At 43.8% G+C, this 17,363-nt stretch overlaps 1 protein-coding gene across 9 annotated transcripts in view; it reads left to right on the forward strand.

Moving 5' to 3' along the window:
• The first annotated feature begins 8,986 nt into the window (after positions 1-8,986).
• faap100 (FA core complex associated protein 100) overlaps positions 8,987-17,363 on the forward strand; it is a 28,146-nt gene continuing 19,769 nt past the window's right edge. For 3 of the 9 annotated variants that reach the window (XR_011354904.1, XR_011354905.1, XM_069930119.1), the window contains exons 1-2: positions 8,990-9,258; positions 12,085-12,203. Coding sequence is in view for 7 of the 9 variants with exons in the window: in XM_069930119.1 (XP_069786220.1) it covers positions 9,082-9,258; positions 12,085-12,203 (296 nt within the window). In the remaining 2 variants the exon portion in view is untranslated. Of the gene's footprint in view, positions 9,259-9,356; positions 9,564-12,084; positions 12,204-15,167; positions 15,232-16,050; positions 16,694-17,363 lie in introns of those variants that run through there. The other 6 variants (XM_069930121.1, XM_069930122.1, XM_069930124.1 and 3 more) reach the window with 5 other exon arrangements.

Consider the following 17,363-nt stretch of genomic DNA (forward strand, 5'->3'; position numbering starts at 1 on the left):
CAAGTTCACTTTTTTTTTGGAACTTTTGATCTTCATATGACCTTAAAGGTTAAATTCAATGTGGTCATGACATTCAGCATCAAATGTTACCACAATTAGAGTAACCATTAATGCAAATCAGTACTAGTAAGTATTTGTATAATAAACAGTTATGCAAGCCAGTGCAAGCTGGTCAAAAACACACTTTTGAACTTCAGATGACCTTAAAGGTTAAATCAATGTGGTCAAGACATTCAGAATCAAATGTTAGCCCTACTGAACCTCCTTGGACATTTCTCGAGTGCTCCATATTTGCATGGAGAACAAACAGACATATATCTACAAATATCTATTAGATGGTTCATCTTAAATATACATGTAATAGTTGAAATATTTGGACCAATTTTTAGGGTAAAATGTAGGGGGTCGATTATTACATGCATACTACTTTTGACCATGGTATGTATCTACATTGATCGTGATGTTGGGAGCTCTGATGGGCGGGCAGGCAGGCAGCTGGGACCAGGTGGTAAGTCTGCGTTCAAAGTGCCGCGTTTTCGAATGGATGGGTGGATGGCCAGGGCCTAGGTGAGAATCCGTGGGAGTTGGGAGCTTGGATAGGTGAACAGCCAGGGCCAGAATTTGGGGGTCACCTTTTACAAGTGATAAATGGAAAATACCAGATTTTTGGGGCCAAAACTAAAGGGAGCGGGGGTCGAATTTTACATGGTATTGACTATTACATGCATATATATCTTGTCCACTCTATCCTTCAGGGGGGAGATGATAGGAATTCATTCAGCCCAGACACTTGCTTCCACTTCTGTCTAAAATCCACTGCCATCGTTTGAAGTGTATGCTCTGAGCCGTCATTGTTACTGTGTGTTTTTAAAACTTGCCATGCCTGTTGTTGGTGGTTCCAGGCTGTGTCAATGACCTGCGAGGGGTATTTTCACCATTTTAAACTAAGTCCCATAGTTTAAACTGGTTGTATGCTTCTGGATGGTAAGTTCTTTGTACAGGGGATTTTCACAATCCAATAATAATTGCTCGAAACTCAGAAGAAAGCACACAGTTTTTACTTTTGGCATAGGAGTGCACCCACTCAGACGAGAAGTCCCAGATAGCCTGTGATTGGTCAAACAATGTTGATTCTCCACGAGGAGCAACCCTAAAGCTGTACTGAGTCGTATAGCATGGGAATAGACCCTTCAGCCCAACAATTCAATTCCAACCAATCAGCACCCACTTACTCCATTCTTGCACTAATCCTGCCTCCCCATGTTTCCATCAATCTGTCCACCCCACACTTGGGTAACTACTGGGACCAACTAACCTCCCAATCTTCAGGAAAGAAGGCACTCTGAGCAAACTCATCTGGTCACAGGGAGAATTCCACACAGCACCAGGGGTGAACTTGGTAGGCTGAATCCTTGAGGGTGAGGCTCGACAGCTGTGCCACAGTACTGCCCAACATAAGATGCGGGCACTTGATACACAAGTGAAAAGTTAATGACTCTCTCTGAACAAACCATGGTTCACACAATGACTTAGAACACCATACACTCTGGAATGCGCTCTGGCATAATGTTCTTGCTCTTCACCCTCGATCTGAAACTACCATTGCTGCTCGACAACTTGGTAAGCAAGTTAAAGAAAAAGTTGGATGTTATCTCTCATTTTTTTTTTCATTAGAACTTGCTTTGAAGCAAAAAAAATCCTGAAAATTAAAGTACTGACAAGTAAAAAGAATCCAGTTACAAAGGTGAGATTACAAAGATTGCTTACTTAGTTTTACATATTAATTCCATAGTTTTTCAATTCTAATCCTTTTTCAAAACAAAAAAAGCCATGTGTTGAAAGAGTAGGTAAGCTTTAATAGCTTAAATAATAATTGCTTTGAGATCAAAGACCACCATATAAATCACAAAGGAATATGCCACAGTAATTTAGTTTCTGGGCAGAAGCCGTCACATTTGGCAAGGGGAGAAAACCTGTCAGTGCTCAGTCACATCTTTCGATGAGCACCTTGTTCTTTTGGTAATGTTTCTCTGCCTTGGGTTGCCATGTAAACCAGCAGGGGGAGTCAGAAGGGAGTAAATAAAAGATGGGTGAGCATCTGAACAGAATGATAATGAGTTTATTGCCCCAATATGTACTGAACAGTGTGCATTATGTGCCAAACTTTTACTGCAGCTGAACAGGTACATCACGGGGGAAAAAAAACCCCTATCATCACATACACTAAATTAAAATAGATAATGCAAATGATGTTAAATTGAAAATAAAGGTAATTAATAAATATTCACAATTTGGATAAAATGTCTCTATTTTCCATTCTATTATAGCAAAGGTTATTCCTGTTATGGAACAGGCCATCACCCTCTGATAAGTGGTCAGGTGAATTACTTGTGAGTCTGCACACAAAGCGGTGTTCTTTTATCTTTTAGTGAATAGTAAGGCTGAAGGAGAAAACACTACACATTAAATAATGCAGTGAAAATTGGAATTGTGTAACATTCCATTTTGCATTCTCACCAATAACAATATCATATGTATAATTAAAATATTCTAAGGTTTGTTTTCAACAGGGCACATTTTGATTTTAAAAATGTGCTTTCCAAATGTATTTTAAAATGTAAGCAAAGTTTGTACTGTGCAAGTTGTCATCACATTGCCCATGTAACAACATAGCAATATGCTGCCATTTAATTTAAAGTTAGGATGAAAGGTTATTTATCCAAACTATTAGGCCCTTTTCTCTCTACAAACATAATCTGTCCTACTGTGTTCCTCCAGGCATTTCCTGCATTTATATCGAATTTTCAATGTATTGCTCTTCGACATGTTTTTGGTGATGGTTTGCAGTCAGGAGGAGCTGATCCTTGCAGCTCCTCCACACTTGTTCGACAATAACCTAGAGATTTCTATATAAAATAAATGAGTTGAGAAAGAGCTAGGGTCAAGCAATTTTAATGCGGACAGAGGTAATGACTCATTGGAAGAGTTATGGAACATGAAAACAGGCCCTTTGGCCCAACTTGATATTGCTGACCAAGTGGCCCACCTGTGCTAGTTTCATCTGCCTTTGTTTGGCCCATTTGCTTCCAAGCATTTCCTGTGTCCTTTAATGCTTATTATGGAAACAAATAATTTATCTGGTTCATTTGTAGGTTAAAGTCTCCCTGATTGTTGACTGCTGCGTAATGTCAAATCCAACATTCTGACTATGTGGTGGACTGTAATTAACCCTTCCTGTCTGTTTCCTGCTCTTCCTTTCAGGTTTGCTTTAGCACAGTGTTGACCTCTCTCTCTTCTCCTGTTCTTGCCCAGCTATACCCGGTGACCTAATCATCCCCTGCATGTCTTCACGTTGGCTGGACCATGAACAAGCCCCCACCCCACTTCTCCTGTAAACCCAGTGGCCAATTACTGTTGTGCATCACAGGTTGGCTTTCACATGCTCTATCTCGTTACTGCTTCACCCTAAATGAATTCCCTCCCCATTTATAAAATAGTCTCCTTCTTTATTCCTTTGACTAAAGTGCGTGAGCATACATGTCCCTTTGCTGTATCCCATCTGCCAGTTTGCCCATTCTCCCAACCTGTCCAAGTCCCTCGGCATCCACCCTGGTTCCTCAATGTTGTGAGATTGATAGGGTAGCTAAAAAGGGTTGTGGTACGCTGTCCTTCATTAGTTGGAGGATTAAGTTCAGGAGCTGTGAGGTAAAGTTGCAGCTCTCTAAAACTCTGGTTCAACCACACTGGAAAATGTTCCGGATGTCTCATTACAGGAAGGATGTGGAAGCTTTGGCGAGGGTACAGAGGAGATTTACCAGGATGTTTCCTGGTTTGGATCACATGTCTTATCAGGCGAGGATAACAGAGCTAGAGCTTTCTCTGAAGCCAAGACGAATGAGAGATAACTTAATAGAGCAGTATTAAGAGACCAAGAGCAGTAGGTACCTTGAATGCTTTGCTAGGGTGGTTGTGGAGGCTGGTACAATAGGGACATTTAAAAGACTCCTTGACAGGCACATGGATGCAAGAAAAATAGAGGGTTATGGATGTGAAGCAGGGAAGGGTTAGATTGTTGAATAAATTTATATTGGTCGGCACAAAATTGTGGGCTGAAGGGCCTGTATTGTGCTGTAATGTTTTATGTCCTATTAACTGCTCCACCACTTATCTTTGTATCATCTACAAACTTGGCCTCAAAGCCATTAATTCTGTCATCCAGATTATGAAGATGTAAAGTGAAAAGTAGCAGGCCCAACACTGAACCCTGCGGACTACACTCGTCACTGCAGCCAAACCAGAAAAGGCTCCCTTTTTTCACACTCTTCCCTCTGTGCAAGTCAGTACATATTTTATCCTTTAAGACATGGCCTCCTATCTGGTTTAGCAGCTTCATGAGGAGAACCTCGTCAACGGCCTTCTAACAATCCAAGTAAACAACATCCACTGACTGTTTTATTCACCCTGCTCGTAACTTCCTCAAAGAATTCCAACAGACTTGTCCTCACATTCCGGTCCCTTGCCAACCATGTTACTCTCCAGTACTGCTGCACATTCCTGGGTTAGATTCCCTCCACGCTCTATCTACCTGTGGCCCCGATTTGCTTCATGCCACATGCTGGCCATCACCTTTTTCATATCCACCAGAGCACCACACTGCTGTTGACTTTCCAGGTCCTTCCCTGACCACGCCGGTTGTGTTGGCTTACCACCCTGAGCATCCTCACGACGCCATGTCCTCTACCAGGCACCCTATCCATTCCCAGGTGAATTCCTCTCCCATCTGCCTATCCTTGTCACTGGTACACCCAACATGGACCGCTCCACCTTAACCCTCAGCTCTCCGCTTGGTCTCTTCCCTTTCAGGTCGACCTAGCCACCCATCTCGGGTCTGATCGTGCTCCTCGCTTTGCTCCCCTGCTTGAGCATGAAGGCAGTGCATTACTTGGATACTACCCTCTAAGCTTAGTCCACCCCTGTGCCTGGTTCCATCCACATGGTTCAAAGGACCTCTTTCAGGCTTGATTGAGCACCACTCTTTTCTCCTCACCCTGCACGCCTGAACATTGTTAGGTCCACCACCAAACCCCATTCTACATTGGCCCGTTACTGGATGAATTGGCTGTCCAATCTCTCCGGTCCTATTATTGATTCACCCCTGGGACTCACCCCATGCTGTCCGCCCATGCATCAGTCTTCCTTTCAGGTCCGCTTCAGCATCACGGCTTTGTTCCTGCTTCAATGCACATGGTTCATACAGCCCTTCCAGACTGATTGAGCGACTCCTTTACCTACCCTTGACAACTTATTCCCGGCTAATCATACTGCTTGCACTAGTTTGTCACCCTGCATGTCGTAACATCACTCAGTCCACTATCCAACCCCATTCACGATGGCCCCCCCATTCCAGGCTAAATTTCCTGTCCAATCTGGTCATCCCTGTTAGAGGTTCACCGCCCAGCATGGTCCGCTCGGGACTCGCCCCACACCGTGAAACATCAGTCTTCCTTTCAGGTCTACCAGCCCATTACTGTTGCACATTACTTGGTTGGTATCCTCAATACTCTGTCCATCCCTGAACCTGGTTCACTCTTCCAGGCCTGCTGGCCCATCACCCTTTGAACTTCCATTCTGCAGCACACTGATGTCTCTCTTCCAGGTCCTTGATAAGACTTTCCTGGTAATCCATGTCTAGTTCAATGGTTCATCACCCAGACATCCCATGTGGTACTATCTATTATCAACCCCCCCCCACCCCTTTCATCTGACAACCCCCTACCATTGACTGTTCCTGGCTGAAGTGGCTCTCCGAACTGTCCATCACTGTTACTGGTTCACCCTCCACCTCTGGCTTTGCCCTACAAGGTCGGCTTGGTCCCCAGCCTGCAAGGCCCATTTCAGTACCAACCTTTCTCTTAGTTCTGTTTGAGCATTAAGGGTGGTTAACATCCCTCACACTTTCCATCCCTGATCCTACTCCACTGTGCACAGCCCTTTGAGCTTCAATTGAGCAACATGCAGTCGTCTCTCTTCCAGGTCCTTGACAACGTGTTCCAACTTCTCTATTTCTGGTGCATGGGCTTGTCATGTTGCCTGTCTATGAACAAATTCCCCATTGCCCTGGCAATTTGCCTCGCTGATCTGCCCATCCCTGATACTAGTTCACCCTGGACGGCCGGCTCGGATTTCACACTGCATGCTCCTGGGCTGTATTTTCATTGCTTTTATCTTTCCTTTCTCCCTGTTCCTTGAATAATTTAATTGCATGCACACACCTTATCAAAATGTCCCATGTAGACCCTTGAATGGATCTCACATTGGCAAAATAGGGTGCCATTGCCCTATTGTTTTAACTCTGGTTTTCTATTTTTCTCTCCACCTTGCACTATTTGACTTGTGTAACTCTGCTCTCTACATTGTTGTATTTTTATTTGTTCATTTGATATTTTTGCACAAACGGCTTTTGTACCTGAGTTGACTTGCCTGGATAACACGCAGAACAAAGCTTTTTACTGTACACATGACAATGGAACAATTCAATATTTTGGACAAGAAGTATTTAAATACAAGTCATTGTCGCAGAAACACCCCAAAAAATTATAACTAAGAACCATCCTAGTCAGCTGTTTTTCACAGGCTTCTGAAGGAAAACACATTGTGAATCAAGCCTGCAAACTGTTTCTTAAAACATGCATTCATCATCAAGAGCTTTTCACAGGCTTTCTTTGTTTTAATGAAATTTTAGTAGGGTGAAGAAAAGGGAATAGGATGCCAAGAGGACTGGAGTTAATTAGGAAGTAGCCACATAGACCTGTAACATTGATCCATTCATCACGGAGTGAGGAGGGTCACTGAAGCTGCATTAATCACAGCATTGCTTGTTTTCCTCCCATGGAATTCCCTTCTTAATGGTTTGGTTGTTTATTAAACCCATCAACTGCTCTCTTATGAAGATTTGACAAGCACCTTGTTTATTTCCTTCCTCCCAACCTCTTACCAAAGCGAGACCCTATTTCAGTCAGAGTTCCTCAGCATGGAAACAGGCCTTCAGTCAACTTGACAAAGCTAGTCCCATATCCCTCTATGCCAGTGGTTTTCAAACTTTTTCTTTTCCAATCACATTCCACCTTCAGCAATCCCGATGTCATCGGTGCTCTGTGATCAGTAAGGGATTGCTGAAGGTGGGTATGTGGGCAGAAAGAAAAAGTTGTTTAATCGTACCTCATTGACTCGATATGTGCACGGCTTCATAACTCCAAAGGAAATGGGCAGAATCCTGGATAGATGTTGAGATGATAACTACTATCATTCTGTATCATACCAGCCCAGTGGAACACGAAAATCTGCGGATGCAGTAAAAACACATGCTGGAAGAACTCGACCAGTCTTACAGAGTCCATAGGAGGGAAGGAACCAACATTTTAGGCCTGAGCCTTTCCTCAGTGTAACCTTGACTTGCTGAGTTGTTTGTACTATATACATGTTTGCTCCATCTCTATGCGATATTAATTTCCATTGCAAAGTTTGTGATGTGTGGTATTTGCCCTTTAAGGTCAGGTGAGGTCACATTTTCTTACGTCCTGGTGAAAATGAACTCCGTATCAGCAACTCGATAACTCAACTCGCCTTTGTTTATGATAAATGGAACTATATTTCAGCAGGTTCAATTACTCAGATACTGTTATGGACCCAGAGGACCCCAAAATCCAGCAGCAATAGAAATTCACCAAGATCAAACTTAACTTATTAATTTAACCCCCTTCTAATTCTAACTGTTCGTGTATGTAATGTGTATATAAGTTCAGAAAAGTTCTTTGATTCACAGTCCAATCTCATTCTCACTCCTCCAAGTTCACTGGTATCAGGCAATGCTTCTACTGTGCACAGAATCTAACCTTTATGAATCTTCACCAGGCTTTGGTGCTTGAAAGGTAAAGGGTTACCGCTCAGGAAGGTTCTTGTCGGTTTTCAGAGAGAGATTTGTGGCTCGTTGGGCACCAACGGATTCCATCCGATCAGCCACTTCAGGGTCTTGCCGAAGAAACTTGCCCCTTTCTTTTGGCTCACCACACAGTTCCTTTTCTGTTTTCCTTATTTCAAGTGAAACATTATATAGCCAGCCATCTTCTCTTGGATGGACCACAAAGGCTTTGAACAGGCTGAACTAAGAACTCACAACTCATTTTCAAAATGGGGGTTTTCCACAAGCTTGCCAGCTTGTCCTGTTCCAATCCCAGCTGTGGCTGCTGAATTGTAGAACTGAATTCTCTCTCTCTCTCTGAGAAAACCACATGACCCTCTCAGAACAGCAAACTGCATCCAGATAGACTGCAGCACCGGACCCAATCTTCCGAGTCCATTCATCTGTTGCTTTCCAAAACGATAATCCGTTACTCCACAGCCTGTCCAATCAACACCTACTTATGACGTTTCTACAGGCATTTTTGCAAAGGCTCTCGGAGCCTGGACAGTCTGGCTTGAGCCGAGCTCCAGCATTTTAAATGAGATCTGTTTTGAAGTGTTTGTGTCTGTGTGAGACCTATATGGTCACAATTGATCTCCTCTAAAACGTTAAAATATAACATAATCTGTCACACGTGACAGTCATTTCAGACAGTATTTTATTCCAGCTCTGCTCTCACTCAGTTGAAGGAATAAAGGTAGAAGAGCTGAAAAGTGGAAATAATACCTGCAGTTGTAATACCTGACAAAATTGCGAATTCGAGACCTGTTTTCAGATGGCCCTGTTGCATTGTGTCTGTTACCTGTAAGGTGCTTTATATAATGTTTGCTCTGTTGAAGGACAATAAATTCTGAAGCCCAGTGTTTAAATTCCCACTATACAGACAAGCGCAGAGCAAGAAGGACACCTTCCTTTTTATACCAAATCATTTGCTGATTGCAAAATGATTTCCAACGAGCTTTGCCATTCCTTCCCAGTGACTGCATTTGCAGGAGAAAACATTTGGGCACAGAGAAGATATTTCGGATGCTTTTTTGCACTTCGGACCTTTCTGCCGACTCGTACATCCCCAGCTCCTGATTGGTGGAGGCGAGCTCACAGGGGTGATTGGAGGACCGGCGATGGCGGGATTCCGGGCTCAAGCGATTTGTTACTGGGACCAAGTTCAGCCGGTGCGGCGGTGCGGAGGGGAACGGGGCGCCCGTGGATCCGTGCATCGGCTGGGCTCCCCACCCAGGCTCTGCGTGTGCAACCGCTCCGAGTTTGTCTACGTCTATGTGGACGGCGGAGCCCTGGAGGTGAGTGGCAGCTGTCAATCGGTGGCTCCTCTCCCGGGCTTTGTGACGTCATCGGGAACCCCCCCCCCCCCCGGGCAGCTTGTTACTTTACTCGCCTTGTTACATCACAGGCGGGAATTGGTCTGCGCTGCTGCTCTGTCTTGCACAAGCCCGCACACGACAGGCGTGCAAGCGAGGGCAGGATCGCCCCGTGACATGACGGGTGTGCCTGGACCTCCACCGACGTCAGTGGGGTGTTTTCAATGGACTTCTCTGTGTCATGGGCTGAGCAGTTTGTTACACTGCCTGATTTGGGATATCACTGGGTAGGTCGTAGAAAATAAACAGTACTCCAAATTATTAAAGCAACCCCTGCACTTCGCTCTATCAGCTGATCGATTTTCATTGAATAGTTTCATCCTCATTCAAGGTCAAGGAAGAACAATTTGTAACCACTTCCATTTCCTCACATGGCAGATAACTTGGAATTGTAGGGCCCTAGTTAGTGTAGGTCTGCCAACCAAGAGCCAGATGGATATTTGCAGCAGACCTCTTGTCTCGTGTAAAAGTCACCCAAGTAAACCCTAACGTCGAAATACTCGAGATGGCAGAGGTCGACAGCATCGAGTCCACGCTGCTGAAGATCCAGCTGCGCTGGGTGGGTCACGTCTCCAGAATGGAGGACCATCGCCTTCCCAAGATCGTGTTATATGGCGAGCTCTCCACTGGCCACCGTGACAGAGGTGCACCAAAGAAGAGGTACAAGGACTGCCTAAAGAAATCTCGGTGCCTGCCACATTGACCACCGCCAGTGGGCTGATCTCGCCTCCAACCGTGCATCTTGGCGCCTCACGGTTCGGCGGGCAGCAACCTTCTTTGAAGAAGACCGCAGAGCCCACCTCACTGACAAAAGGCAAAGGAGGAAAAACCCAACACCCAACCCCAACCCACCAATTTTCCCCTGCAACCGCTGCAACCGTGTCTGCCTGTCCCGCATCGGACTGGTCAGCCACCAACGAGCCTGCAGCTGACGTGGACATTTACCCCCTCCATAAATCTTCGTCCGCGAAGCCAAGCCAAAGAAAAAGAAATTGCATTTAATATGCAGGATTTGTCCACCGTTCTGATTGCCCTTCCAATTTTACTACCTACTGCAACTCGGTTCCAGCAGCTGGACTATCACCCGCTGCACAGAAATGCTTTATTTGTTTTCTACTTTTTCCACCAATTAGAAACTTGCTGATTTTATAATCAGCTTTGGAGTTATGTGGTGCCCTTAATGGAACAAAGGTCCCAAGGTGGTAGGGTTCTCAGTGGAGTAGGAGAGATTGAATTACTGACCAACTAATCAATTCTCCCTCCCCATCGATGTGATCTACTGGGATTGTTGTCTGAAGAGGGTGCAGAAAATCATTGAGGACCCCTTCCACCCTGCATACTGCATCTTTCAGCTGCTCCCATTGGAAAAGAAATACAGGACTATCAGCAGGCTGAGGATCAGCTTCTCATGGCTGAACAACCAAAGGATCTGCTTACACTAACCACTTGAGACTCATATTTCTGAAACAATATTTATATATGAATACCTGTCCCCCATATGTATTTGTTTGTATGTATGTATGTATGTTACGTCTGGTTATGTGTATGCATGTTTTTTTTACACTGAGGACCAGAGAACACTGTTCTTGTGCAATCAGATGAAAATAAATTTGCCTAGGACTTGAAGTATATTCTCCACATCCAGCCTACAAATAAATTAGACTCCCTGATAAATTTATAGCAACTCATTTTTTGGACATTGCAGGTGGCTGAGTGATTCTCACTGTACCGTGTATAATGCGAGAATAAATCTGAACTATCAAGAATCATTACTAGGGTCTTACAAGGGATCTGATCTGGTGTCAGTGTTCTATATCCTTGCTGCTATTGTTTAGGGTTGAATGGAGCAGGACGAGCCTTTGCCCTGGGATTACATGGGGTTGGGGGGCATGTTGCCATCCAGAGGAAGGTTTTATCTTGTTTTATTTTCTCAAATTCAGGTGTGCCCCACAGTCTCTTTAATCACCACCATCCTGGAATGCTGGCTGAGCCAGCTAATTTAAATAAAAAAAACTTTTGACAATTTCATCACACAAAAGGCCTTGCTGTTTTTGATCAGAATGATTTCGGTTAATAGCCAACGCACATCAGAAGAAATAAGTTTGAATTTGGCACAGAGTTCAGCAGGGAAGATGGATGCAAGTTGTGCAGTATTGCTAGCTGAGTCGTGGCTGTTTATCCCTCGTAGTGGAGGATGATGGCCTTTGATCCACAGAGCGAAGACGTCGGTGCGTGTATTGTTTATTGTGGACATGTCCAAGAAGCACATGATACTTCACATATCAACCAATTCCAATGGCACAAAAACCACAACGATTGGAGATGGTGGATTTGTTGCAGCTTCGTCCACCTTCACGTTGAGTTCAGAGTAACTTCAACTGCCTGTTGATGACTTGGTTGGATTGTTCTTTGTCAGGGACCTCAACCTTACCACCATGGATGACCCTGCCAGGAGGGTTTCACTCTTGGTATCACAGGACTGCACAAGCTTCTCCACGATAAGGTGACAATCCACGGAGAAGCTGAGTGCAAGATGCCACAATTTCCCTTCATTACAGTTTTACTTCAGAAAGAATATTACTGGTTGGAAAGATCTTCAAGGTGTCCTGAGATTGTGAAATGTGCATGGAATACGTGTTTCTTCCTACTGAGGTGACAGGTGGATCCATGAGAAACTGTAGGAAATAGCAGCTGGATAAGATGCAGGGTAAAGATTAAACACCTTTCTTTTATGTTCTGTGTTGGTAGGTTGTGTATAGGTTACCCAAAACAGTGTGGCAAGTGGAGGTGGACAGGAGAGGAGAGCGGCTGTTTGTGCTGTGTGAAGATGGTGGAGTATATCTCGTACTTTTAAACCAGAAGAGCAGGTAAAAAGCATTTTGTGTCACAATATCATGGTAAAATTTCTATAGATATTAATGTATATCATCAAACAAGCTCGAACACATTTGATTTTGAGCATTCTTTATGTATGCAGTCACGTACTTATCTTCATCAGTGGGAGGAGGAGAGTGAGGGTCAGGGGAGTTTAGCTGGGTGGTGTTTGGGGAGTTGAAGAATGCAGTGAAGAATAAAATAGAAAGTCGACTTCATGAAAGAAACAAGTGAGCGTATTCTTTATTTGGTAGTAAGCTGTGTTAAATCAGTGCAGTTACATACTTTTAGAGTCTTGTATCTGTCAGATTTTAAAAATTGCATTAAACTGTTTGCTGTTGTATCATATTTCAGATATATTGTCAGAGTACATACATGACATCACATACAACCCTGAGATTCTTTTTACTGCAGGCAAGGCAGAATTACCACTTATTGGCAGTGCAAAAAAAAACTGTACTCAATGTACACATGTAAACAAATAAAGAAACGTAAGGAAACTGTGCAATACAGAGAGAAAACAAAAAGTGCCAAGTAAGAGTCCTTAAATGAGTCCGAGATGAGTTTTTTTGTTGAGGAGTCTGATGGTGGAGGGGGAGGACCTGTTTCTGAACCTGGTGGTGCAAGTCTTGTGGCACCTAGACCTCTTTCCTGATGGCAGCAGCGAGAACTGAGAGTGTGCTGGGGGGTGTGGATCCTCAATGATTTTTGCTGCTCTCCCACCATCCAATGAATTCCATGATTTAGTAAAACAACAGTGTTTGTTAAAGGTGGAGACATTCGATGAAGTCGCTCACTGTCATTCAGCGTGATGCAAATGCCACTGAAACAATAGCCTTGTGATCACAGCACGTCTGTACGTTATTCTCCTTAGATTTTTGGCCTGGTACATGGAGTTTGTTATCGTGCTATTGTCAGAGGAACAAGTCCCGGCTCTTGGACTCTACCCGCTAGAGGGATATAAAGGGATGAGTGAGGCCTGGACAGAGTAGATGTTTCCCATGGTAGGGGATTCTAGGGCAAGAGGGCATCATTTCAGAATAAAAGGGCGTCAATTTAAAACAGATGTGGAAAAATTTCTTTAGTCAGAGTCTGTGGAACTTGTTGCCACAGGTTGCTATGGAAGTGAGGTCAGTGGGCATAGATAGGGCAGACATGGAGTATATGCGGTTGCTGGTGGTCCCAGAAAATAGGGACGCGGAGTCCAAAGGGTTATCTTTACAAAGCCTCTTTCTATCAGCAAACTTTGGGAGGTGGTTATGTTTATTGCTGACTATAATTTAAAAAATGTGCTGGTCTTCTTGCTGTTGCATTTGCACAGATGGTGGTCATTGATTTCAAGCCACCACTTGAGACCTTCCCAGTGACAGCAGCGTGACTACCAGCAATATTCGACTGATTCACGGTTGTGTCTGTCACCTCCAGTTACGTTGCATTATTTGAATGAAAATGTGTTACGGTGCACAAAAGAGAACCACAGCCCCTTCCAGGGTGACATGAACACCTATTTTAGGCAGTGGGTTGTTGGGATTGGCTGGTAAAGAGTGGTTCTAAATGACTCAAGCATATTTTTGAAAAAGTGATGGAAAAGATTTTTCCACATCTGTTTTACATTGACGCCCTTTTATTCTGAAATAAGATTATGGTAATGTTGGGACGTTTTGTGGGTAGGGCTTGTTCCAGAGCTTGTGAAATGCAAGGGTTTGGTAGCTTGGAAATTATGGACCAATAGAAGGAAGGCAGAACTGTTGACTCAGAGACATGTCTGAATCCCACCACAACAGGTGGGAAATTTAATTTCAAGTAATTAAATTAACCTGGATTAAAGATGAGACAGTTTCTATAGGGGCATCACAAAACCACTGAATTCCCAACAGAGGCTACCTACCCTATTTTCCACTCGTATAGCGCGCGGGTGTAGTATTAGTCAGTCCTGTCCAGCATCTTGATAATATGTCGTATAAAAGTCACAAAAAACAATATGATGTATGAGCAGATAAATTATCAGCCTGACTCACTATCACCTGTTACAGGGCAAGACCAGGGCTGTTTTTTTTTCTCAAAGAAATTGTTATTCATGTTTGATTCCATTGCAGTCCACAAACAGAATTCAACACAAAAGACAATAAATCCTGTTGGCGCCCACATTGCAATAATGCAGGGTGGGCTGTCGTAAACTGCAGCCACTCGATATTGCCATTAATCTTCCATTCAAGAAGTTCAGCAGATCAGAATGGGAGGAATGGATGCAGAACGGCACTTATGAGTTCACCCCATCCGAACACTAGGTATTGATAAGAATAACATCCAATTGTCTGGAAAATCTGCTAGCCCAGTGTTGCCAAGGTCCAGATTACCTTTTTGTTTCTTACTGTCTACAATTATTTAGACATTTTTTAGACATTCTGCATGGTAACAGACTCTATACTGAAGTTTACGAATGGGTTGCCAGAGCATGGGGTAACAGCAGAAACTTTTTAAATTGTCAAAATCATTGATCATATTTTGACAAGTATCAGCATTAATTTTCTCATTAGAACTTTAAATGCACAAGTTTGAAATTGCCGCCATTAAATCACAGGGAAAACTTAAATGTCTTTTACCATCAAAAGCAGTCCTTTTGTTAAAGCGTTTTGGAGAATCCTTTCTGCTCTCAATAAAATCTGTACCATAAAATATTTAATAGCTGTAAACTGCAGCTGTCTTCAGAAAGGAATCTCATCTAGACTGACCTCTATGCCCAGAATGTTATAATGTCTGTTTCTCGGTATCAGCAAGGATACAGCTGTGTCGGGAGATGAGACTTAATTTATTAAAATTGACTAACTTTTCCGTCTGGTTGAGAAAGGAATGGTGTCTTTCTGAAACTTGTTTAATAAATGGAATGAAATAAAATAAATCTAAATATTTGGTGACAGCTGAAATTTCAATGTATCTTCTTTTCTTCTTGTAAGCAGCTCAGAAGTCCGATTTCTTTTGAGTTGGAACAGAAGGTGGAGCTGTAACTTCAGTGAAAATGTAGTGAGCACATACCATAGTTACACAAGAAATTTGTCGTCACTCGGATGCTTCCGGTGTTTTTTTTCCCCATGAACAATCTGTTCTGGCTGTTGCTATACCCACTATAATTTGAATCATTCATTTTTATCTCTGCCTCCAGCATCTGACACTCCTTCCCCATCGTGTTACCCATTGACGTCACGTTTCAGTTTTCAGGGTGCTTTGCTGATTCTAATCCCTCTCCACGCCCATCCCTGTTCACTACTTTCCTGCTGCTTATGTAGATTCTCCTTGGGGTGTGTCCATTGAGGACCTCCACAGTGCTACCTTATGTGTACCCATGCCACACTCTCACTCTGTAGACTAATCTTCACAACCTCTCCATTTCCTAGTCAGTCTTCTCTCTACCACCACTCCTTTAGACACTGCTGGTGGAATACTCATCCTAGCGCTGACCGGCTGTGTGGCAGTGTGATATGGTTGCTGCAGAGAAATGGATTGGAGGTCAATCCACAGGACCATAAGAGTGGCAGAGAGTCTCCCTCCACCTTCCCCTTCACCCATTGACATGATAATCTGGGATCATTGTTTGAAGAGGGCCCGCAAAATCATTGAGGTCCCCTTCCACCCTGCACACAGCATCTTTCAGCTGCTCCCGTCGAGGGAAAAATACAGGAGTATTAGGACCAGCACCACCAGGCTGAGGAACAGCTTCTTCCCACGGCCAGTGAGAATGTTAAACAAACCAAAGAAAGTGCTCACTCTATCCAGCAGAGACTCTTGTATTCATGAAACCATATTTATTTATTTGTATGCATGAATACTTGTCCTGCATGTGTATTTTTGTCTGGTTGTGTGTCTGTGTTTTGCACAGACAACTGGAAAACGCTGTTTTGCCATGTTGTACTTGTGCAATCAGATGATAATAAGCGCGACTAGTCTGCATTTCTCTCAGTAAAACTATGGCAATTCAGTGTCTGATTGTTCAGAAATCCAAGATGGCAGCTGGCTTGCTTATCAGTCCAGAGTATAAGCAAAGTGTTTAGAAAGAGCTGGACCCAGGGTCCAAATTGCTTGGTGTGATTACTGGAAAAATTATGCAATTGGGCATCACATTTTGTTTTTAAAAATATTGAAATTAAAGTATGCTTGGTACTGATAAGAATAACATCCAATTGTCTGGAAAATCTGCTAGCCCAGCGTTGCCAGCATCCAGATTATTGTACCTGTTTACTGTCTACAGTGATTTAGAAATTCTGCATGGTAACAGGCCCTTTTGACCCACAAGCCCGTGCCACCCAATTACACCCAATTGACGTCCAACTCCGGTACGTTTTGAAAGGTGGGAGGAAACTAAAGTGCCCGGAGGAATCCCACACAGACACGGGAGAACATACAAATCTTTGCAGACAGCGCTGGATTGGAATCCCGGCCACTGGCACCATAACATCGTGGGGATGGTTGGATTGATGACCTCTATCAGGTTGTGACTTTAGTCATGGAAGTTGGTATCTTGCCTTTTCGTGAAGCCTGTCACCAGGTCCACCGGACTCTAGTGTTTGCTGCATGCCTCCAGATCATGCCCTTCCCCCATTCTGTACCCCTCCTTTCTGATGGGGATTGGGCTACCTCACCAAGCCTCAACCAAAGTTTTTCCCTGGTGTTCATTCTCTCTTGCTTCTTCATCTTTCATCCTCCCATTATTTTTAATCCTCTTCCTCACAACCATTCTTCCACTTTTTAGAGTTATCCCCTTCATCTTCCCATCCCCAGTGTCTCTAGCCACCAATGTAGGATGAGACTATTTTTACCATCTCTCTTTACCCCCTCACTATCCACGTTCCCTCCCCCCCACCCCCCCACCTTTCAAAACCAGCATCCTTCTACACCTGTGTCCGCACAATTTGCTTCCTGACTACTCTGCCCACGTACAAGCCGATTTGGTGCACAACTCGTTTGCTAACCATTGCCAAATCTACTTGCATTGCAGTACGTGCCTGGTGGATTTTGCTCTACCAGATCCACTCACTAATTGAGGGTCATCCTGGAGAACAACTGAATTCAGCCGCCTTCCCTTCTCCTCACTTACATTGTTCGGACAAACCGTAACTTCCTCATTACTCTGCTCAAGGCCCAGCTGTTTCTTGTGCCCC

Source organism: Narcine bancroftii, chromosome 3 (genome assembly GCF_036971445.1).
Source record: "Narcine bancroftii isolate sNarBan1 chromosome 3, sNarBan1.hap1, whole genome shotgun sequence".
Taxonomy (NCBI): domain Eukaryota; kingdom Metazoa; phylum Chordata; class Chondrichthyes; order Torpediniformes; family Narcinidae; genus Narcine; species Narcine bancroftii.